Source organism: Petaurus breviceps, unplaced genomic scaffold, assembly GCF_028583685.1.
Source record: "Petaurus breviceps papuanus isolate PSGF00001 unplaced genomic scaffold, PetGlider_PUasm1.0 90779, whole genome shotgun sequence".
NCBI lineage: Eukaryota > Metazoa > Chordata > Mammalia > Diprotodontia > Petauridae > Petaurus > Petaurus breviceps.
Genome location: NW_027187344.1, coordinates 11,804,273 through 11,829,183, shown reverse-complemented (window position 1 = coordinate 11,829,183; position 24,911 = coordinate 11,804,273). Strand labels below are relative to the sequence as shown.

The 24,911-nt window shown below is 41.4% G+C and overlaps 1 protein-coding gene across 2 annotated transcripts in view; it reads left to right on the top strand.

The window, feature by feature from the left end:
- The window catches only part of FKBP15 (FKBP prolyl isomerase family member 15), an 86,997-nt gene extending 62,871 nt beyond the window's left edge, over window positions 1-24,126 (top strand). The window contains exons 20-30 of one of the 2 annotated variants that reach the window (XM_069069566.1): window positions 1,182-1,244; window positions 7,189-7,360; window positions 8,860-8,996; window positions 9,340-9,495; window positions 10,835-10,987; window positions 11,675-11,758; window positions 14,271-14,396; window positions 16,789-16,896; window positions 17,639-18,357; window positions 18,784-18,880; window positions 21,667-24,126. In XM_069069566.1, coding sequence (XP_068925667.1) covers window positions 1,182-1,244; window positions 7,189-7,360; window positions 8,860-8,996; window positions 9,340-9,495; window positions 10,835-10,987; window positions 11,675-11,758; window positions 14,271-14,396; window positions 16,789-16,896; window positions 17,639-18,357; window positions 18,784-18,880; window positions 21,667-21,744 — 1,893 coding nt within the window. In that variant the 3' untranslated portion in view covers window positions 21,745-24,126. The remainder of the gene's footprint in view (window positions 1-1,181; window positions 1,245-7,188; window positions 7,361-8,859; window positions 8,997-9,339; window positions 9,496-10,834; window positions 10,988-11,674; window positions 11,759-14,270; window positions 14,397-16,788; window positions 16,897-17,638; window positions 18,358-18,783; window positions 18,881-21,666) is intronic. The other variant, XM_069069567.1, reaches the window with a different exon arrangement.
- Window positions 24,127-24,911: the final 785 nt, after the last annotated feature.

The window sequence follows — 24,911 nt, the reverse complement described above, 5'->3', positions numbered from 1 at the left end:
TCAAAAAGTATTAGTGTCTGCAGTGCCTGGGGTTAGGCCTTTGGATGGGACTGGCTGATTACATTTCTGTGATTAACACTGAGAGTGGAGGCTGTTTGCTTGGGCTACAGCTGAGAAACATTGGTCCTTTCACCTGCTAGGTTTGGAGAGATTACATTATGGTGGAGGAGAAATGGTCTGTGTTAATCATTTTATTTTGATGGGAAATTCACTAAGGGCCTTGTATAACTGTGCACAGACACACACACAAGGTCTAACCTTATGTAGTTTATTTACTGGCTTTCTCTCATAATTGAGGATTCTTTCATGAGGTACTCCTGATGTTCTTGTTATATTCTTTAATTATTACCATTAATATGAGTTCTTCCCTGTATGCATTTATTTAAGGAGGGTTCTGGTATATTCTGGCCCCATCTTCTCACCAAATGTGACAGGTCCCCATGCTCACTTCCCAGCCCATTTTGGATTTAGAGGTAGGCACCTTGTGACATTGAGTGATCCCTCAACTGCCTCCCCCTCTGTCTCTTGTGTGATAGTTCTATTACTCCTTCTCTTTTCCTCCTTTCTCATTCTGTCCCCTTTCTTTCCCTCCCACATTTCCTCTCCTTGCCCTTTGGCCCAGATTTGCCAAACCTTACAGAATGTTGTTTGGTCCCACTCAGGCTAGCTGGGGCTAAAGAGGCTGCTGCCCATGGCTTTGCATGATGAGAGACTAGCCACATAGATCTCACTGTTCATCCCTGCTAGTCACATTTAAACTGAACTGACTTTAACCATTTCCTCCTCATTCCCACCCCACTTCCCAGTCTCTCATTCTATACCTGCTTCCTCTCATTCTCTTCCTTGGGACTCCTCCTGTGTCAGGGAGAAGACCAAAGTTCTCCTGCCTTAGACACAGCACTCTAACTTTAACCAGAAGTAGTTCTAACTATTCGCTGTGACAGGATTGTTTTTTGTATTCTGTATAGCTATAACCTATTAGAATTGCCAAGGACCTTGGAGGGGATCTAATTCATGCCCATCCTTTTACAGATTTCTCAGTGACTTGCTAGGCCCAGCACCCCAGCCCAGCAGCCCACCTTTTTCCTGACACTCATCGTTCTTGGTCTGATGTTCTTGGATGCTTTTGCTGCTTGTTTTTCAGAACACTTAGTTTTTCCTCTTGCTTCTTTCTCTCCCAGCACCTGATGTCAGCAGCAGGATTCGTTGAGGGGTGGGACCAAGGGAGGCCGCCTGGACATGGTGTAGGTGTTTAGTGTTTTCCTTCTTTCCAACAACGCTTTCGCATGTACTCACTGACTTGCTCTCTCAGGTATCTGTTTGCTTGTTCAGCTGGGACATAGGGCTTTTTACTGACTTTGGGTCAGCAGGAGTCCAGGGCTTTGTGCATGGCAGCTCTGCATAAGGGAGCGAGATATTGAACTGTGTGTCATCTCTAGGCATAATGCTTCCCCGTCCTCCTGGTTGTTTGGCTAACTTCAGCAAGGCTCTCTGCTGGCTCACATCTGGGCATGTATTCAAACCACAGGTGGATGCAGAACCACCAACACTCAGTTGCAAGTTTCAGACACTCATTTGAGGCAAGCCAGTCAATTCCCTTTTGCTAGGGATAATGCCATCTCAGTTTCATGATTTTCTTTATACTACCAACTCCATTTACTGCTACTTCCTTCATGGCAGAACTAATCATTAAGAAAGGTTTAAAATTATGTTCTGTATACTCTGCTTAATTGGGAAGTGAAACATATACTCCATTTTAGGAAGACTTCTGTCAAGTTTGATTCAAATTTGGGGTTGGATAGTCGTTTTTGGCACTTCACAGAGTAAAATTCACTTATCTGGAAACAGTTGGCCTCATCTCAATGATTCTAGGTAAATGAGGTATATATATACTGTCTATACTGTCAGTATTGTTAATCATTTGCCTCCCATAAGAAACCAAGAAGGGGCGGCCAGGTAGCACAGCGAGTAAGAACACCGGCTCCAGTGTTGAGAAGACCTGGAGATGGAATCCCGGGCTCAGACACTTAGCACCCACCCAGAAACACCTGGCCGTGTAACCTTGAGCAAGTTACTTAACCCCAATTGCTTAGGGGTGGCCAGGTGGCTCAGCGAGTAAGAGCACCGGCTCCAGTGTCAGGATGACCTGGATCAAATCTGGGCTCAGATACTCAGCACCACACCCAGAAATAATAACTGTCTGTGTAACCTTGAGCAAGTTACTTAACCCCGATTGCTTTAAAAAAAATAAAATAAAAAGAAACCAAGGAAAACATTTAAATGTGAAAAACAAATAGGTATATACGAAATAAGTAGGAAACTTCTGGCACTGTTAGCATAAATTTGAATTATACACTAAAAAATAACATGTATTACAAATAATTTTCAGTTATTTTCATTTTTTATTTCAGTTATATTTCTAATATTAATTATAATAATAATTTTTTGTATTTGCTTAGTACTGTGTGATTTTTCAAAGTACTTCCATATCACTACCTCATTTGATATTTACAGTGACCATGTAAGGGAGGTAGGGCAAATACTATTATTCTCATTTTATAGAAAAAGAAACAGCCCTAGAGAGATTAAGCTCTAAATTTCACTCCTAATCTGTCAAATTAAGTTTCACTCCTAATTTGTCAACAAAAGCCAGAACTATGATCTAAGTATTCTGTCTCCTAGCCCAGTGTTCTATGCTAATACAGTATACCTTAAAGCATTAGTAAACTCACTAGTCAAGAAGAGAGTTCATTGTTATTCTTGCTATATGACATGGTAATATTTTGGTATCCCAAGAGCAAAGAGCTAGAAACTAAAACTAACTCTAGAGAATTTTCCCAATACATACTATTGGTTATGTAATTAACTAACTATAATTAACCTTTCTACTTGTTACCCAAATGAAAGCATTCACCTAAACACACACATTCCTTTTATAGCCCATTGATTAGTTAGAATACAGGTTTTTGCTTTGGGATTGGCTCTAAAATATCTTAGATGGGAATTTCATTGCTAATATTTCTCTTCATGAGACCTAGATAAGGAAGTCTAAATCAGATACAACAAATTTTGCCTGTTACTGTAACATAGTGTCCAGCATATGCCAACAGTCCAGCAGATAAGTGCTACTTCACTTGACTTGGGCTCAGTCTTACCTGCCTCATTTTTGTATGAGAAAACCTAAATTTTACAGTTGACTATGTCTTGGCTTCAAGTATGTGTATCTATATGAATATTATCTGTTTTCATATGAAAGTCCTCCATGAAATAGAAATCTTCAATAATCCAGTTTCAGATAGTGAAATTAAATTAGCAGTAAAGGAACTTCCCAAAGGCAGCAGAGGGGGATCTTTCACCTAAATGGATTTCTACTTGAATTCTAGCAAACATTTAAGAAAAATTATACAAGTACTATACAAGTCTTTCTCAAAAATCTAGAAATAAAATACTCTAGTAAATACCTATTATAAGCTGTAAGTAATCCTAATCCTGAAGCCATGGAAGGATAAAGCAAAGAAGAACTACAATCACTAATATTGATTCAAATATTTGGAATATAAATCTCAACAAAGACAGTAAGCAGCAGTAAAACAATTATAAAAAAATTTTCACTACCATGGATTTGTACTAGGTATATAGCATAATCATATTAAAAACGTATATATTTCAAAATACATGATTATATTATATATGCAGATTATAAAGCAAAGACAGAAGAGGGTCATTTTTTTGCGTCTTTTTTTTTTTTGGAGGGGCAAGGTCACACAACTAATAAGTGTTAAGTGTCTGAGGCTGGATTTGAACTTGGGTCCTCGTGACTCCAGGGCTGGTGCTCTCTTAACTGTGCCACCTAGCCACCCCTGAGGGTCATTTTTAATGTAATAAAAAATATATACCTAAAAAACAAAAGCTAGCATTATTTACAATGGAAAAACAGTATATTTCCTAATCAACCCAGGAATAAAGCAAGAATGTCCTCTTTCCCCACTATTTTTAAAAATTCATTATTTATTTATTTATTAGCATTCTTTTCTTTTTAAACTTTGAGTTCCAAATTCTCTCCCTCACCCCACCAATAAGGCAAACAATATATCAGTTATAAATGTGAAGTCATGCAAAACATTTCCATACTAGCCATAGTTTTTTTAAAGGCCAAAAAAAGTGAGAAAATTATACTTAAATTTGTACTCTCAGAGTTTATCAATTCTCTCTCTGGAGATGGATAACATATTTTCATCAGAGTCCTTTGGAATTGTATTGGATCATTGGATTGATCAGAGTAGCCAAGTCCTTCACAGCTGATCATTATAACATTGCTATTACTGCACACAATGATCTCCTGGTTCTTCTCACTTCATTTTTCATCAGTTTTCCCCACTATTTTTTTGACATAGTTCTAGAAATGTTAGCACTAGCAATAAGACAAGTGAAAGAAATTCAAGGCATAAGCAAAGGCAAAAAGAAGACAAAATTATCCATCTTTGCTGATGACATAATTTTCTTTGGAAACTAATTGAGATAATGGCTTCAATAAATTAGCAGTATGCAAAACAAATCCACAGAATCATCAGCATTTCTACATAATGGTCACAGAATTTGGAAGGAAATAATTAAAAGGGAAGTGCCATTCAAAATAACTACAAAATGCCTAAAATATCTGGGAATCAGTATACTAAGTCATGTCCCAGAATTCTGTAGATGCAATTACAAAACATTTTAAAGAAATAAATGCTTTGCCATGTTACCTTGGGCAAGTCACTTAACCCCAATTGCCCTACCTTCCCCCCTCCAAAAAGCAAAAAAAAAAAAAAAAAGAACTGCTTTGAGGGGTACTTATTGCTTATGGTTAAACCACACCAATATAATGAAAATGATGATAAATTTATAGATTTGGTGTTATGCTAATCAAACTATTAGAGATTTGCTTTATAGAGAGTGAAGCAAAATTACGATGAAATCATTTGGAGGAGCAAAAGGCCTAGAACCTCAAGGGAGATTATGGATGGAAAAATTAAGAATAAAGAAGAGAATGGGGGAATTGCACTCAAATTATACCATAAAGCATTAAACATAGCAAAGTTTCTGCAGGGCATGGGCCCTTTTCTGTTTGACTGCTTTTGTATAGTGCCAGGGCTATGGGAACCCTTAGGAATTCTCTTCAGATATTAATACCTTCCTTTCACAGCCGAAGCAAATATCTGTAAACCAGAGCTATTTCCTTGCCCCTGAAAGTTTTTTATTGTAGTCCAGCAGTCTTAAATGGACCTAAAAATATACTTCTACTTAAACTATTATGTGACACTACTTACAGCCCTTACAATTCCTATTTTCTCCTATATTTATTTTTATTACTCATTCTTGGAAACTTCAAGAAGACATATATGGAAATAATCATCATTGGGAATTAAATACTTTGAAAAATTAATAAGCCAAACATAGCTTGGATACCCATCGTATAATAGATAATATATGGATAATAGAAGCAACTGAGAATGAAAAACTCAGAAGAAAAACTGTTGCTAGTATATTCAAGGGAGTCTGCTAATTTCATGTTCAGTTACCAGAGAGCTAAGATTATGTGTTTATTGTTTTATTTTGTTTTTTTTCTCCAATAAATGCAGCTGTTGGCTTAGCTGCTGTCTTTATGGAGAGAATACATACATACATTGGTACTGGCTGAACTGCATCTTTGGAGTAACTGCCACTGAACTACAAGGTCCATGGAACAGTAGAGAGCTGCCCCTTCAGGGCCACTGCTGCACCTATCACATGTTCAAAATGTTTTAGAAAGTGGCTATTTTCTAGGGTCCTGGTACTGTTCGGGTCAAAGCTCTGCAGTGTTCCAGGAAGACTGTGATCATGTAATGCCCAAACCTCAGTGCAGCATGACATTTGCAGTAGGCAGATGTGAAGGATAACCTTGAGGACAACTGTAGCAAAAAGATATTTCTTTTCAGAGCAGTATCAAAGCTCTTAATCAAATAATCCTAGTATGATGGCATAGGCCACTTGAGAAAATCTTTTACTGCATTATATGTCATATTGAGCAGTTTTTAAGTAGTCTTAAATCTCAATCTCTCAGAAGTTAACCTAAGAGGGCTTGCTTTGATACAAACATGGGAGTTGTTTTTCCCATGTTTCTCATGATTGAAGACCTCACAGCATCCTTGGTTAGTTGCAGAAAATTTGTCATAATCAAGCAGATTGAGTCAACCCCTAGAAAGAAGCAAATTTTGTAAATAGCCCCCAAATCTTACCTTTTGGTGCTCCTCAGCAACTGCTATGACTCTGAATTTGTATACTAGCTGTCTTCATGGTTTTCCATGCCTAGTTGTTGCCTTCATAATCTAATACATTACAGTCACATCGGCCAGTTTGGCTTTTCTTTTTTTCCTTTTCCCCCTAAAGAATGTAAGCTCTTTGAGGGCAGGACTATTTAATTGTCTTTCTTTGTATCCCCAATACTTAGTGCAGTGTCTAGATATAATTGGTTCATTGATCAATATCTTCTTAAATGAAGCACCTTTAGAAATCCCCCAGACCCATCAGTACTGCTAACTCTTAAAGGCCTTTCCTTTGCTTGCCTCTTGAATTTTATTTTCTTGTCCGTCATAGGAACTGAAAAGAGCTTTATTTTTCTGAATCAAATTGTGCATATTTCAAAGTCTTCCCTTTCCCTAATTCAACATTTATTATGTCTCTAATCCTTCAAAAAAAATTCTCCTTTACTGTTATACATGTGCAGTTAAGCTTTCTTCACCCGGTGAATCCCTCTCATTTAATAACTCAGGTATATTGATATCTTTACAAGGAAAAGATCAGCCACTTTTAACACGTTCAGAATCTGATTTAAAGTGCAATGAACCAACTAGCTCAGAAGTAAATCAATCAGATCTTACTGGATAGGGTATATAGATCATCTTTCTATATAACCCCCTTCCTCTGAGAACTCCAAACTACCTTCATATGTGCTAATGTTCCTCCCATTCAATTAAGTCACGTTAAGCAGTAGATGCCAAACACTATCATCCTTAGGGTCCTGGCCTCAGTATTAGTGAGGAGCTGTTACCTGTTCATTGCATAATTTTTGTATGTTGGTAGAGGGAAGCATTAGGACTAGCCCAGTGCTTAGCTGTGGAACTTGTGGTTTAAGCTTACTCCTAATTCCTCTGCTTGGTTTTAAACCAGGCTAAGGTCACAGAAGAGTTGGCATCAGTGACTGCCCAGGTCTCCAGTCTGCAGCTGAAACTGACCACTCAGCAGAAGAAGGAAACAGACCTACAGGTGCAGCTGACAGAATGCCTGAAGGAAGCAGATCTCCGAGATGCTCAGATCAGCCAGCTGCAGGCACAGATCACAGGTCTGTTCTTGGTAAATGGGGCTGGACTGACTCTGACCATTCTAAACCCTGGCCTGGAAACCACTGTTTCTACCAAACCTTTTTCATTTAGTAGGTTGTTCATGAGACCCCTGGAGAACAGTGAAAAAGAGACTCTTAATAATGTGAGAACTGAAAAGGACCCTTGAGACCATCTAATCCAACATTTAAAAAAAAATACAATTGGATGAATTAGTACAATTCTATCATCAGTACTAAAAAATATTTTTTTGAAAAATACTTGTTTGATGGTGGCTAGTTGGCTCAGTGAACAGAGCACCGGCCCTGTAGTCAGGAGTACCTAAGTTCAAAACTGGCCTCAGACACTTAACACTTACTAGCCATGTGACCTTGGGCAAGACTTAGTGTCACTTAACCCCAATTGCCCTGTGTTCCTCCTCTTCCAGAAAAGCAAAAAAAAACCAAAAACTTGTTTTGTTAGTAATGTCATTTTTTTAACATAAAAGACAACATATTCATTACTCCAAAAGGACTATTCATGCAAGGATGCAAATAGCCTCAAGTTTCCACAGCTCCCCCTCTCATCAGTGGTCCATTTAGAACTGCAGTGTAGTATGGAATCCTCTGTTTTCCTATGCTTCTACCCTACCACCTTGGTGAACAACAGAATCCTTCCCCCTACACATTCTGTGATTATAAGTTGGGTATGTGTTAAGAAATACAGTTATACTCTCACTAGTAGGAGAGTTGGGGAGCAGACATCAGCAGAATATGAATTTGCCATGTGAAGCAAAGTATCTGATGTCCTGTTCTATAAACATTTATTAAATATCTACAAATCTGTTATTACATTTGTTGTCCTTTATGAACTGGGGTTCAATCCAGTGATTCTCAGCCCTGCCTTTGTATTGTCCCATAGAACTCCTTTTCATCTCAAAGGTTGCTATACAATTCTAAAAATAAAAGTTATTTTAAATTTACTTTAATTAAATATGTCACACTGCTGTTTTTGAAGGGAGCAAGGGGAGCTGTCATGAAAAACCAGTCAGTAAAAATGTCACCAGTACTAGAGACTTGGATCTATCTCCCTGACCCAAGGACCTACTGAATCTGACTTAGTATGTACAAACTAAAGAGCTTCAGTATTCTGTGGACTAGTTAGTGAAAATAAGTTCTGTGTTCCAGAGTAAAATTACCATGGCTTCTAGTTTGGGGATATTTCCTTTACTTCATACATGTTCAGGTTGAGGCACAGACAAGTGCCTTGCCTGTCAGCTAAATGTGAGTGGTTAAAGGAGTGAATTTGTGAGTATGTCTTTGCATAGCAGCCTCAATAAACTTCTTAGAGAGATGATAAAATAATCAGAAGAGGGAAGAATTGTCCCAATAAATGGAACAGTATGGTGAAAGATTCATACCTTGAGGCCTTGAAGATGCTTAGAGTCACCCAAGCAGCCAAGCCCAGCCATTAAAGTTTCATTCACCCATGCTTGGACCAACTATCTGCTTCTGTTTTTCAGAACTCCAAGAAACATCAGAGCAAGCTCAGTCCAAATTTAAAACTGAAAAGCAAAGCCGCAAGCAATTGGAACTGAAGTTGGCAGCTCTAGAGGAGGAGCTGACTGACCTTAAAGCTGAGACAGAATCTCTGGAAAAGGTAAGTTTTGTTGCTTAAGTTCCTCACCAAGACTTATGATTAGACCAGTTGGCCAAGTCAGCCAATTCTAGCTTTGGGAGAAGTTTTAGGGGGTGTCTTCTTGGTCTATGAAGGACACTTTTTGATTTGGAAATGCATTTCAGCACCAGGAAAGACTGCCTACCCTGGAGACAAACATCTCTGGTCTTAAAGTGCATTTCAATTGAGATATAAAGAGAAAAAATAACTCAGTAAGAAAATATTTTAAGTTTCTAGGAACCAAGTAAGTTCCTAAGGATGTAGTCATCCTTATTTAACCTCTGCTAGACTATTAGAAATTAAGATTAGTTCCTTCATTTCAAAGACTCTCTCGGAGAGGAAAAAGAAGTCTGCCCAGGAGCGAAGCCAGGCTGAGGAAGAGATTGATGAAATTCGCAAATCACACCAGGAAGAATTAGAAAAACTTCGACAACTCCTGAAACAGGCTCAAGTGTCTTCAGATCAAACAACTGCTGAACAGGTACTAGGGAGATGTGGGAGTCGGAAAATAGGTCACAAACCTGCATGAAGAAGTGAAAACCTCAAACATAAGAACAAGTTTCCCAGATTCCATTTTAGACTTTTATGAATGTTCCCCGGAGACTTCAGTTACAAGTACCAAAAGGAATGGATATCAAGTGAAATGACATCTTTCCAGGGACATTTCAGTGCTTAAAAAGAAGGGGTATCAAAGGCTTTCCAGTGAGATGGAAAAAGATATGGCAGGAAGTCACAAAGGGAGGTGTCCAAAGCACACCTGGCTAGGAGCACAAGCCCAACCAGTTAGATGGGTACAGCAGGCATCGAAGGTGTGGGATTCCAGAAGGAATAAACAAGGTCAGCCAGGCTATAGAAGGTCCAGGCAACTGGCATTCAGACCCCAAGCAGCCAGGGAAGTAAGATAGCATAAGAAAAAGAGGAGGCACCAAGGCAAATTCTGAGCCCAGGGAAAAGACTATTTGATGCAGTCCAGTTGGGTGCTCCTTTCTTGGGTATGGGTGCCTCTGTCTCCTCATGGGTTCAGTAGCCATCAGGATATCCTGCTGAGGAAATTAAAATTATTCTGTATCATTTAATAATTGATTCTGTGTTGCAATTGACCATATTCTATGTTACTGCCCCATTTTGTATAATTGCTCAGTCTCCATCCATCCCTGAGTCAGTTCTTCCTCTGAGTTAAAGTCACAAATTAACTTATAATCCCCAAAAGGTATATTGCCCATCCTTGCATGTCCTTGAGGGTCTCATCTCCCTTCTAGGGGCCAGTGAGTTGGCTAACTCAGGTCTGCTAACAAGGCCTGTAATATATTAATGGGTCCCATAAAAAAATTAACATTCCCTAATTGTCAGAGAGGAGTGGTCACTAGCGCCTGCTTTCTTTAAAGTAAGCAATCATGTTGTCCCCACCCCCATGAAACTGTCTACCCTGTAACCAGTTGTATTATCTTTCCCACCTATCCAACTCTGTACTCCCCAAAACTATATTGGGGAGTCTTTGGTCATTGATAGAGGCTATTGACCCAATTTATTGGGTTATTGATAGCCTAACTAATAAATTGATCATGCTCAGATCATTGTTTCTTGGTTTATCTTAATTTTCAAATGTAACATTACTGATACACTTTGCTCATTCTTAGCACAAGGGTCACAGAACTTAACAGGATTACTAGGATAGTCTCACCAAGGAAAAAGAAACATATTAAGAGCTATTGGCTTATTATCCCATACAGGGAGAAAATATTTGGGCTTAGAAAATCTCCCTCCCCAATGTCCTGAGGATCATCATAAGTTTTAGGATCTTATAGAAGTTTTCTGGACAGGTATCTCTGATGCAAGCTGAGCTAAAATCCCAGTGGGAAGCCAGGTGTGAGCACTTGTTGGCTTCTGCCAAGCATGAACATTTGCAACAGTACCAAGAAGTGTGTGAGCAGAGAAATGCTACTCAGAAGAAACTCACTCACCTGGAAGAAAAGGTGAGCCATGCTAAAGCAACTCGGCTGGCCAGTCAGCCTCTTGGGATTATTTGGATCTTATAGCTGTTCAGCAGCAGAGGGGAAGGGGGAGGTTGTTTTTAAATTCATTAGCCTCAAAATTGCCCCAGCACACCAACTGACCAGAAGTCTGTCTTTTCTAGACTTATTGTTGATGGTAACAGTAGGCCTCAGTATCCTGAAAAAGTACAGTGACAGAGCTTTGAGACACATTTCTTGCTATGTCTGAGGCATATCACCTAAGCTCCTTTGGTTTGGTTGATGTGGCTAAATTAGAGGCAGCTCGGCATAGTGCCGAGGGTGCTAGGGTTGTCTCCACATCTAGCCCCTGATACTTCCTCGCTATCCTAGCTAGACACATGCGTTAATCTCTCTGTGCCCCAGGCAGTGCCCTGAAGTTGTAGAAGAATAAGATGATGCTGCTTGTAGAATAGGTAGCTACTGATACCCAGCCTTGGCATTTCTGCTTGTTTGATGGCTTCTTTCGTTGACTTTCCCAGGGAAGAGGAAACCCAGTTGTGCAGTAAGGTTGTCAGTGCTACTTTGGGGCATATGAGGTAGAGCCCAGAGGACTGAGAGGACTCAGACTGAGAACTCATTGTCTGTGACCCCCGAGGAGCAGTGGCAGGTCCTCGGTGTGCTAGTCTTCACCGTGCTGTCTTGTTTTAGCTCTCTGCGCTGGAGCAGTCACAAGATGTAGAGGAGAAGAAGCTTTCTGAATACCAAGAGCTGGCAGAACAGAAGCATAAGGAGGTAAGCATAAGAAGAGCAGATCCTTTAAGCCATTGCTGCCAGTGAGCACCCGGTTTGGAGGGAACATGTGATACTGAAGAGAAGATGTTAGAGATAGGAGGAGCCTTTGAGATCACCTCACCCAGCCCCTTCATTTTATGGATGAGGAAGGAAATCAAGGCCCATAAAAGCAAGTGACTTACTCAAAACATGTTTAGTGACAAAAAATGGACTAAGAAGTTGATCTTCCAACTTCCTGGCCAGTGTTCTTTCCAGTGCCTAGTACTAAGGGGGATGGTATTGGCTATTGTAGATGAAAATGCCTCTGAAGAGAGGGACTGGTTCACCCCATAGCCTAAGTGACAGAAATTCCTCTGTAAAGGCTGTTAGCGCAGTAAAGCTTTATTAATCAATCAAAACCACCAAAATGTGGTTACCAAAAGTTACCAAAATTTAAGTAACTGATTTCCTAGAGATTTTTAAAAATGCCTTAGTGTTATGTTTTGTTTTTTTTTTGTTAAATGAAACTCGGATCATCTGAATTCAACTCATTGTGAACTTGTGGGTTCAGTTTCTTTTTCAAATTGATGTGGTTTTACAATCATGCCTAATTATACTTATCTCAGGTTCTCGACAGCTGAACGAGCACAGTGACTTTTCCATCAAATATAAGCCCCAAGAACTGGCAGAAAGAAGGGCACCGCCTCGCCACCAACCCAGGACTAAAGAGATCATAGCACAGTGTCAGATTTAGAGGCAGAAAGATCCATAGGATTTGAATCCAGAACCTCTGCCTCCAAATTCAACATTCTAGCCACTACACCATGCTGCCCCTAGTCTTGGGTTGTGGAGAAGGATGTGCAGTGACCTTAAGAAGCTTGTACTCTAATGGAGGAGACAACTTGCAAACAGACAAGCTACATCAGGATAAGCTGGAGATAATCAGCAGAGGGAAGGCACTAGTATTAACAGGTGCTGGGAAAGCTTTCAGTAGAAGGTGAAATTTTAGCTGGGACTTAAAGGAAGCTGGGGAAGGTATCAGGCAGGTCCAGGCTTGGGGGACAGCCAGAGAGAATGCCTTTAGCCAAGAGACAAAGTGTCTTTTTCATGGAGTAGCCAGTGAATGAAGAGTGCCTGTCAGGGAGTAAAGTGTAAGGAGATTAGAAAGGAAAGGAGGTGGCAACGTTAAGATTCTGACACCAAACAGAAGATTTTGTACTTGATCTTTGAGGTCATAGGGAGCCACTCAGGTTAATTGAGTAGGGAGGTGATATGGTATGACCTGAGCTTTAGGAAAATCACTTTGGTGGCTGAATGGAGGATGGATTGGAGTGGGGAGAGACTGAGGCAGGCAGACCCACCAGCAGGCTGTGGCAGTAGTCATAGTCCAGGTGTGAGTCACTGGAGTGGTGCCAAGGTCGGAGGAGGGAAGGGGGCCAATTTGAGAGATGTTGCAAAGGTGAAATCAACAGGTCTTGTCAACAGCTTGGTTACTGGGGGGTGGGAGGGAGTGGAGATAGTGAGGAGCTGAGGAGGATTCCTAGGTTGTGAGCCTGAGGAACTGGAATGATGTTAACCTCTGTGGTAATAGGAAAGGTAGGAGGGTGGGGGAGGGTTTAGTTGGAAAGATAAATGAGTTCAGTTTTGAACATGTCTAGTTTAAGATGTCTACTCCACATCCAGTTAGAGATGTGTGAATGGCAGTTAGAGATGCAAGACTTGAGGTCAGCTTGCTCAGGGGCCACTTGCTTGTAGGAAGACTTCCACACCTTTTGGTACTAAGTTGATTAGGCACTGAGTGAGAGTTGTGATGCCTTCTGGCTCTGAGAAGTATGTGTATATATATATATATATATATATATATATATATATACACACACTCTGAGTTAGCATTTTGCTTTGGGGGTTCCCTAATGAGAAGGACCTTGTGATTTCCTGGTTGAGACTCTGAGATGCTTTATGTTCAGACCCCCGACTGCTCAGATGTAAAGGCTCTCTCAGTGCAGTGGTATATGTAAAGTATATAGCAATATTGCTTTGATTTAGGAAGCCAGGGTTGGTAAGGCAGTCTGTTGGTCTTTATGCTAATTTCTCAGCTTGTATTTTCTGTTGCTCATGGTGCTAATCTTTCCCCTGAACTAGTGACCCCTTTTTGAGTAGTTTTTCGTAGAAAAGCAGATCAAAGAATCGGTACTAGCAGGCCATCCTGGGTGTGCTAGGGTGCTTGCTGTTACAGTGATCTGGTGCAGGACCCCGAAAAGAAGACAGAGAAGGAGTCAGCTGTCAGAGAACCAGGAAAGAGTGGTGTCCCAAAAACCTAGAAAGAAGACAGGATCAAGGAGAATGAGGATTGAGAAAAGGCCTGTTGGATTTGGCAACTAAGAGATCATTGATCACTTCGGAGAGAGCAATTTGGGTGGAATGATGAGGATGGAAGCCCAAGTAGAGGCAGTCTTTTTCTAGCACATCACATATATTTTTTGTGTTTTGTCCATATTCTCAGATTGGTTTACATAACCTGTTCTATTTGCAGTGTGTAGCCCTCCAATCCAAAATTGATACCCTAAGAGTCCACTATGAGCAGCGGATTCAGGAGCTAGAGAAACAGAAAACACAAGAAACTGAACATGGATCAGAAGCACCAGACACTTCAGAGAAGGTAAGACTGGCCTAAGAGGTGGCAGATCAAACATCAGATGATTATCATAGTGTGTAAATCATTGTTAAGTTGTTGGGATCTTACCTTTGGTTTTGGTTTTTTTTTTTAAATACTCCACTAATATCCAGTAACTTAAACCTTTAAACACATAATCATATCTCAAAGTTACCATAAAAGATCTTTGAGTAGCTAAAGTTGCTGTTATAAACCCTTTATACCAAAACCGTCATGCTTCATAGGAAAGGCCTTGATTTACAGTCTCTTGATTTACGGGTTCTAGGAAGTTTGGTTATCAGGCACACAAGACATTAGTCAGCATTCAGTAAGCATTTGTTTTGAGTCAGCTATGTACAGTGCCCTGTGCTAAGAGCCAGGGACATACATAAGAAGAGGACAGTCCCTGCACTTAAGGAGCTTGACAGTCCACAGAAGGCAGCTGGAAGGAGTGGGGAGGTACGTGACCCAGGGGCACAGTGGGGAAGTCAGTGAGACTCAAAATATCAAGCTGTAAAAAAGACAGTAACAATAAGATGTCTCTTCTCAGCTGACAGTACAGAGAAATGGGTTCATAAAGAAGAGAGAAAAATAGAAAAAGCAGACACAATTAGCAGAATACCTTAGTCTGGGGCCATCTAGTGTAGAGACAAGGTCATCATCCTTTAAGAGAAGTCCCTAAGAGACCTACTATATTGCATACAGCAAGTACTAATCATAAGCACTGCGGAACTTAAGTCATTTAGAAGAAATTAGATTATTTCTGGCATATTAAGAAGGCAAAAAAAATTGCATAATCACTTTAGTAGGATTTCTAACAAAAATAGGTATAATTCTTTTAAGTGTTGGTACTTCTAGGAGTAACTTCAATTTAGTAGAAAATTGCTTACACTGCATTCCCTCACAACAGATACATGAGATATTACTATGTTTGTCAACCTTGAATAATTGTGAGTGCTGAGTCAGGAAAGGAGGAATAATGTTAAGATATTACAGGTAGTGCCTAGTAGTGAAGAGAACTCTACTTAGGGGTGCCCAGGTATCATATATAGAAGTTTCTGTGCCTTGAGACTACTTGTCAAAGCTCTGTGATCACCATCAATCCCTCCAGTCCCCCTTCAGGGAAAATTTTGGGTTCCATTTGACCTAAGGTAAATACTATTCAAGTTTACCATGTGTTCCTTTTTCACTAAGTGGAGAAGTTTTTGCTAAGTGATAAATTTTCATTTGAATAAACAGCTCACAAGAATTGGCAACCTCTGTCCAGTCCTGCTGTAGAGCCCTAGACATTTAGAGTCACACGGGCCTATAGAGGTCATGGGAGCCCAGCTGCCCACCCAACATAGGACACTACTCTATGTACCTCTGACTCTCAGCTCAGAGACTTCCTGGGAAGAAAAACTTTGTGGTTTTCAGGGAAGTTCATATTGTTGTTGAACAGCTCCAAGAAAATTTTTTATTTTTACAGAAGTATAATCTACTACCCTGTAATATTCTACCCAGTACATCTATTTTTTTCCCTTTACATATTTCAATTCAGTTCTGTTTCCCCAAGTGTTCTCCTCTACAGTCTCCAGGTCATAGTATTAGCCAGAAAGAGACAGCCTTTTTTTTGTTTCCTTCCAGCCTACTGACTTCTGACTTTATGTTAGGGCCCAACTCTAGAGGGAATATCTGGGCTAAGCTTGTGTTCTCTTGAGTCTTTCTGCTACTTTCTTGGAATATTGAGTATTATATTATTCTAGGATCTCAGGAATAGATCAGGCTGAGGACATACAAATGGCAGCCTTTTAAAGATTCCATTCCTTGGGGCGGCTAGGTGGTGCAGTGAGTAAAGCACCAGCCCAGAGTGAGGAGGACCCGAGTACAGTTCCGGCCTCAGACACAACACCCACACACAAAAAAAACTAGCCGTGTAACCTTGGGCAAGTTACTTAACCCCACTTGCCCTACAAAAAAAAAAAAAAAGATTCTAGTTTTCCTTCTGTACTTATCTCTGGGTCCTTGGAAAGACCTGTTGGGTGCCAATTCTTAGAACCAGGGGCATCCCTGACAGATTGGTAGAAATGGGAAGGTGGTGTTGTCAGGGTTTGTGCTAATGAAAATCATCCTCTCTGCTTTCATCAGATTCTTGTCTATGGGTGCACAGCTTTGACAGGTATGTTGTCAGGAGTATAGAGATCCAAGGACCCTAGAAGAGACCCTTCTCCTAGAAAGCAAAGCAATGCTCATTGCTTACTAGGTCCTGATTAAGGTGACAATCTTCATGTCTTGGGCCTAGGATGAATAATATCTTAAAATAAAACATTTACTATGATTTTTCTCTGGGTCTACCCGGCTTATTTTTGCCAGCACTGGAATTGATCTTGCTCCAACTTCTTCTCGTACCCATGTCCAGGTAAAGAAGATCATGAACCGAGTGTTCCAGTCTCTAAGGGGGGAGTTTGAGTTGGAAGAGTCCTATGATGGCAGGACCATTCTGAGCATTGTCATGAATACAATCAAGGTATGTCCAGCGACTGGGATCTCATTGCTTTTGGATCTCCTAGGGTCCAGAGTGATGTGAAATTGTTAAAGGCATTTCATCTGAGAAGCACTGTGGGATTGTGGATCGAGGGCTCAGCTTGGAGACCTGCTTCTGACACTTCCTGTGTGACTGTTCAAACACAACCTCCCTGAGCCTCAGTCTCCTCATCTCCACAATGGAGAAAATACCTGGAGTTGTGTGAGGCTCAAATAAGATAATCTATATAACATACTTTGCAAATGGTAAAGTGCTGTATAAATGTCAGTTATAGCTTTTAAATAAATTTTTACTTATATCCTTTTTTTACATCCCTTCATTTTCTAATATCATCCCCCCTCCCACCCCCCACCAAAGAATAAAAAAGAAGGGAAAAAACAGTTCAGGAAAACTAACCAACACATCAAATAAGTCTGGTATTATCTGTAGTGTTCACACCCATAGTCCTCAGCCTCTAGAAAGGAGGAAAGGAGATATCTTCTCATCAAAGGAGGTATCTCTCTTTGGGACAAGATTTGGAAATGGTCTTAGCAGCAGCAGCAGCAGTAGTAGTATCTGTTATCCCTGGCCTACATTACTTTTATTTGGTCATGACTGGTTAGTCATGTTGAGACCAGTCTAGGTGAAAAGACAGGAATTTTTCTCTGTTATGAAAAACTAAGAAACAACTTGCCTGATGCTGTTCTGTTAGTGCTAATGTCCTGCTCCTTGGTTTTCCTGACAGCTGGAGACGCTGCTTCTCTTGGTTCCCCAGGAGCCAGAAGAGGAGGGTAGCAGTGAGGAGGAAGAAGAGCAGCCCCAAAAACCACCTCAGGAGCCCTCAGCCCCATCCACTCCAAGTCCAGCTCTTAGAACCCTGGATCAGGAGGAGCTCAAGCAGACAGTTAAACCAGGGGAGCAGAAAGACAAGCCAGAGAGTCCACCACCTAAGGCCTTTGAGACACAGAATGGGATGGAGGAAAGGTACGACAGGGATGAGATTCCAGAGGCAGAGAAAAGTTCAGAAGTGCCTCATCAACCTCTCCCACGAGGGTTAACTAGAGGTCCATCTCGAGGTATTCCAGGGCCCCCAACTTCAATTCCACCCATGCCACCACTTCTTGGAGATGGTGTCGTCTGGGAACCTGAGTGTGAAGAAACACCTGTTGATAACAAGATGAAACATCACAAAAGCAGCCTGTCAGAAGCCTCAGGTACCCAGGGACAGGAGAGTAAAAGAACTTGGCAGCCAAGAAGTCGTCAGGCTGTAAGCCACAAGGAAGAGAACCCATTGTCAACAGAGCTTGGACATTCAAGGGAAGAACTGAAACCTCCCCTGAACGATGAAGAGAAGGAATGCCCCGCTGTCATGACCAGAAGGACCAAGGAGCAGTTGGACACAGATGTAAATTTTGCAGAACCAGTAGCCACCCCCAAACCTAGCCATTTGCGCCAGCATGCCAGGTTGGTTGCTGTCCTCCCTTAACACAGAATTACAGAGTGGCAGGTGCAGAATTGGCTTTGTCAGGGTTAGTAAATTTATTCTTTAGAAGCTTGTCATGTTGGGGCGGGTAGGTGGTGCAATGAATAGAGCACTGGCCCTGGAGTCAGGAGGACCTGAGTTCAAATCCAGCCTCAGACAACTTAACACAAAAACTAGCCATGTGACCTTGGGCAGGTCACTTAACCCCAATTGCCCTCCAAAAAGCAAAAAAAAAAAAGAAGCAGCTCATCATGGCTAGAAAGATATCATGGCTTCTTTTAACTCTAAATCTAGCTTCTCCCAAATATAAATGATTCTTGAAGCTTTTGGTGCCAGGCAGGAACAGTAATTCCTGCCATGCCAGAGACAGCAATACTTTCTGCTGCTGATACCTAGTTTTCTTTTAGTTTCACAGATGTTGATGAAGATTGCTTGTTTAAAGGGGCAACATCAAAAGCATCAAAGCCAGATCCATTGCCTGATGATGAGGATGAAGATGAAGTGGTAAGGAAATTTAGGACTTGCCCCCATTCCAACACCACCATACAAGAGACCCTTGTGACCTACTGTCTAAGTAACAACATCCAGATCAAAGGAATCTGGAATCTTGGTAGCCTACTGTGATAGGGCTCTTTGTGTTGGACACTGCAGAGCAAATCTGGGGCTTGAAATGGGACAGTCCTATCACTATGATGGTAGGTGCTTGCATACCTATTCTTTATTGAGGATGGGAGACAAGCTTTGACATTTTACTTGGACTTACTTTCTTAAGTGAGCATAGACAGCTTAGTCCTTATTGTAATGTCAAAGCTCAGAATAAGAATGAACTTCCTCTGGCCATGAACAGGATTACAAATAATAGAATCATAGGCTACCAGTGCTTTTAGAGACCTTATCTAACCCAGCCCCCTTTTTCACAGAGGAGTAAACTGCATCCTAGAGAGATGCTTTGAGTTGTCCAAGATCACACATCTGACCTGGAACTAGACTCCAGCTCTTTGCTTTCCTAACCTCCCCTCAGCTAGCACTTGTATAGGGGTCATGATTTACTCAAAGTGCTTCTTAACCTATGATCTCATTCTGCCCTTTCATCCCTAGATCTATATAATCCCCTAAACATTTCTTTGGAGAATATAGGACAGATAGTGTCTCCTTTCTTATAGAGGAAGAAACTGAGTCTCATAGAAATTAGATGGCTTACTTAAGGTCATAGTGCAAATTAGTGGCAAAGGTGGGACCACAACCCAAGCCCTCTGATGCTCAGCCAAGTGCTCTCACCTTAGGCATTATCAGTTAGTCTCATGTTGCAACTGTAATGGTAAGACTTGCACTGATGCTAAACATACGTAGAAACCACATGTTTTTCGGGCCCAGCCTGACCACTAAAACATACAAGTGTACAAGGACACATCTCTTGCAGTATCAGTGAAAAATTTAGGCCATGGTGAATTTTCCAGACACATGAATCAATGTCAGTGATAACTCCAAGATCCTCAGTCTTTGTTCCAGAATCCTTCACTCCTGCGCTCAAGTGTTCAAGCTTTTTCCCTGTCCTTGGGAAAAAGTATGTTATTTCAGCTGCTTAGCAGAGTATGGTTATCGGCTTTCCCTCCAAAATTAGATTTCTTTCAGAGGGAGAGCCACAGAATAAGTATTGCTGAGGTGTTTGGACATCCCTTTTTACCACCTTAAAAAGTTAATGCTCACAAGAGAGTCCTTGACAGCCTGCTAACAACATGCCTTAAAATCCAACCCTGACCCTCGTATACCCGAAATGGATTGTAGAGCAAAAAATGCTAGTGATAGAGGGGACCTTTGGGAGCAGCCAAGCCGTGTCCTGTACTTCATGAATAAGGAAGCTAAAGCCACTTCAGCTCGAATGCCCAAGGTCACACGGCAAGGAAGAGATACAGCTGCTTTGGGGAGGGGTGATTGATGACAATAGTAATGGCCTTCATTGGTTGGAATAAAGACATGGGAGAAAATCCACAGGTGCCTGAGCCGGACCCATAGTTCTCATCTTTTTCTGAGCACTATTTGCCCAGCTCCTGACGCAGGAATCTTTTCCCTATGGCATAGTGCCTTCTCTATAATCTGCGCATCTGAAATTAGACAATAGATTCTGGGGGTCACCTGGACCAGTGGTATCTTAAAAAGACAGACATTGCTTCTAAGTGGGATGTACTATAAAAGCTAACCTACAGTGTTAGCCCCAAGAATTCTGTCATCACTCCGTCAGTCCCCCCACCCCCTCCCCAGGTATCCAGAGTAAGAAATTTAGAATAGGCCACATGAAAAGAAAGTGTGAGTTTCCTCATATCATTTGTTCCTGCCTCTCCCATCTTAGCTATTCATAGGAACAGGGGGCTGTTAGTGAGTAGAGCTGCTGATACAGAGCATCCTGGACTGGGAGGGAGGATACATTCTGTACAGCCCTTGGTTTCTGGCTATTTGGAATCCAAAATCAGAACCTGGATGGGGTGGATGCGAGTGGGTCTGAAAGCCTTTTCTTTGCCAGAGTTGGGTTGGGAGGAACCTCTGGCTGGGGTTCAGGACTTTTATCCAGTGCACAGTGACTCAGGGATGGGGCCCCTACTCTCTACCCTCATTTTTCAGAAATCTCTGGTGACAGCACTCCAGCAGTGTGCTGGACTAATGGCACATTAAATCAGAATGTCTTCTCCACAACAGTCCGTTTCTTTCTGCATGCCCTTTCCCTACTGTCTTTCTCATGACTTTCTACCTCCCCCTCTAGATGACACTGTCTCCTATGTGTTTATTGTTTCTCTTCACTTTGTTCTGTCCATACTAATTTTTCCACACATTCTCTTCCTCCTCTTACCCTTTTATCTCCACTTCTCTGTATCTAAAATGCTGAGGTGACTGACTGCGTGAGAGGGAAGACTATAAAATATAAATAAAGCATGATTTAGAGGAGCTAAACAAGGATGATCTTTTTTTTGTATTAAATCTCTCCTTCTTACATATTCTTACCTGTTTGGTTAAACACGTATACATTTAAGGGCAAGGATGGGAGATAAGCTTTGACTTTTCACTTGGACTCACTTTCTTAAGTGAGCAAGCATAGACAGCTTAGTCTTAGTTTAGTCCCCTGTTTTGAGCTGTTGTCTTTAGTGCCAGGCATACCTTGGTGATGGTAAATACTGACTTCCTCAATCAACAACTCATATTTCAACTTGGCTTGGAAAAAGGTTTTGAATCTTGATGCTTAGGAAAGTACCTGTTTGACTGATGGTATCCAAACTCATGGCTGTTTTCTGTTTTGCCAGAGCATGAAGGGACGCCCACCCCCAGCACCCCTTTTTGGGGATGATGACGATGACGATGACCTTGACTGGCTGGGATGAAGACTGGAGAGATCGTGCAGAGGCCTTGCGGCCTGCCCCACTCTGCCTTTCTCTTTCTGAGCACTGTTTTGCACAGCTGACCCTGCTTCTGGGTGGGCGACAGGGTAAGGTCCAGAATTTCTTAACCCTCTCCAGAACTGAAGTTTCTGGCCCATCCCAGTAAGCATTGGGACAGCATCCTTCCATCTGGGGGCATCCCCCTGGTGTCTGGTGCTGCTGGTGCAGAAAGCAGCCTTTGGCATTTTGTCCACACACATCTTTTCTAAGAAATAAATGGAACTCTGATCTTCAGCAGCTCCTTTGGAATAGTCCTGTGATACATTCTTCCACTAGGAGATGCAAATACAGCTCCTAGTCCTTTTTTTCCCCCACCCCTGGGCAGAGTATCCTACTGAGAACCAAAGTCTGAGCTCTGCACCAGAAAGCATTTCCCAGTGAAAAAGCCCCACAACCCTCTGCACTGATCATTTGCTGTTGAAAAGGAACATGACTTTGTCCTTGGAATTTTGTCTCACCAAAAGTGCTGCTGTTGCCGGCCATTGGAATGATTGAACTCCGGTCTCCTCCTGTCACATCAATTTAGTGAGTTTGTCCTTTCTGTAAGTAAGGCCAGAGCCGAAGTTGGTAGGTACTGTGCATAGCAGGAGCACCAGCATTGGAGAGGAAGAGTTGAAACCTCAAAAGAATTGCTTTTCCTGTGTTGGGGACTTTTGATCGCCTCTCCTGCCCAGCCCTAAAACCAGCTGCTGTCAGCTTGTCCCCATCCCTGCCTTGTTAATGTGCTTCATGGAACCCTTTGATGTGTTACTTAGCCTTCTCCTTGCTAATTCTAAAATGGAATCAAATAGGATCTTCATCTGTCTGATACAGTGAGCCTCACTATACTAATCTGTGACCCTAAGACCTCTTACTGACAATACATAGGTAACTGCCCACCCCCACCCCATGGAAACTGTCCAGTGCAATGGACTTCATCTAGCTGACCACCTTCTTACATTAGGAGTTCAGTCCTAGGCTCTCAGATATGTCTTTTTCTCTGCCTTAAGTCTGATATTATATATTAATGAATATTGAAGATTAACAAACAAAATAAAAGTCAGCAATGGAATTCAGTCTCTAAATACTCTGGGATGAAATTAACTTTGGTTCTGATGATTTTACCCAAGGAGTATGCACTATTCTCTGAAGGAATTAAGTGCTAGGGAGAGAGAGGGAGGGTAGAATTGGTCAGGAACCAATTCTTAAAATTCTTTGTAAACTGGGTAATCTTAAACTCGTTATTTTTGTTTTCTTTTTTCCTTTGGAAATCCATGGGATTACCCAATTTTGTATTTTTAGGACAACTCACATCCTAGTAGATTGTTCCTGGTTCACTCTGGACATTCAAAGAAAACAGAGCAATTTCCACTTTCCCCCTGAGACTGTGGCCTTACTGTGCACAGTGCCTTGCATATAGTAGGAAATTAATAAACGTTTCATTGTTGAATGAATAAATGAAGTCAAGAGCATCTTGGCATCTGGGACTCACGACCAGATATGTGCAACAATATGTCCAGAAGGGCTGCTAGGTGGCACAGTGAATAGAGCACCGGCCCTGGAGTCAGGAGGACCTGAGTTCAAATCCGGCCTCAGACAGAACACAAAAACTAGCCATGTGACCTTGGGCAAGTCACTTAACCCCAATTGCCCTCCAAAAAGAAAAAAAAAACTGTCCAGAGCTCATTACCTAGTGCAAAAAAAAAAAAAGAGTTGATGATGGAATCGTATTTCATTGAATTTTAGCCCATAGGCCATCTACCATAATTCTCTTTTTCCAGTTCATACTCCTTGTGGTGAACCTGACAGTGACTGCAGAAGAGAAGGTATAGCTAGAGGGTCCCCAAAGCTCAGTTGTTGTATCTCCTGGACCATGGACCTGTTTGGGTACAACTTGGGCTCCACGTCGTCTGGACAGAGCCAGAAACGGAAGATGAAAAGAGTTCATTATCTAGTATCAATATAAGTATCTTATATGGATCATGCAGCCAGCTTGGACCCACAGCTATAGGGCTTTAAAAAGAAGAATTTTAGTTAAAATGAAAACTCTGATTTCTGTGTTTACTGTTCTTGTTCCAGTTGAAGGTGATAAGCATATGACAGCCTGAGGAGCTAAATCCTTTCCCATGCCCTTACTGCCCCTGAAGTTCACCTTCCCTGTCTTAAGTCATGATCTTTTATGTGCTGTGCTGGTTGCAGTATGAATGAGATTCAGTCCCTGCCCTCTGAGCGTGTAGAATGAGAGAGAAATCAACAACATTGCTAGAGAGAAACTTTATAAAGAGACATTGTGGAAAAAACCCAAAAATGATTATAAATGAAATAAAGTATTTGCAGTATGAACAAGCATCGGCGTATTGTTTCATATGATGGAAATTCTGAATCTTGGCTATTGCTGCTGCTCCTGTTCCCTATTAGAACAAGCCCTTTGAGATGGCTAAAGGCCGGTTCATCTCAAATTGACTTTCTAGCCAATAGTTAATTTCTCCCCCTGTGATTTTTTTTTAAGCTGTCCCCAAAGATCTATATGGATCTTTCCACTGCAAATAGTCTGAAAAACAGAAGCCTCTAATGCTGGGAAATGTTTGTGGGGAAAGTATGACAGAAGCTTGAAGAAATTCCAAGAGATTTTGACTTGCTGCCTCCCCAACCTTATCTCCTGCTACTCTCCAAAAACCTCTACCACTAGGCATATTCACCCTTAGGACCACCTCTTGCAATATTCATAAGCCTCCTGCCCAAGGTCACACCATTAAGTAGGAAAGCTGGGATTCAAATGTTTTCTGATTCCAAATCTATTACAGTTCTACTTCTTCCCCAGGTGTCAATAAGTGTTTGACTAATCCAAGAGGTTCATTAGTCCCTTGTCCCTCCCCCAAAAGTGATGACATAACCTTAATTCCTTCCTTGTTCCACATGTGCTGATGTGATTGCCCCTCCCCAAGTATAACAGCTAGCAGTGGTACCAAGAACCCTGGCTTTGGCATCAGGACCAGGGCTCAAATCCTGCTTCTGGCAATGACCTTGTAACCTTGGGCAAGTCCCTTCATCTACCTGGGCTTTAGTTTTTTCATCCATTAATACTTATGACCTTGAACTACATGACTTTTCAGTCCTTTACATCTTAGTAT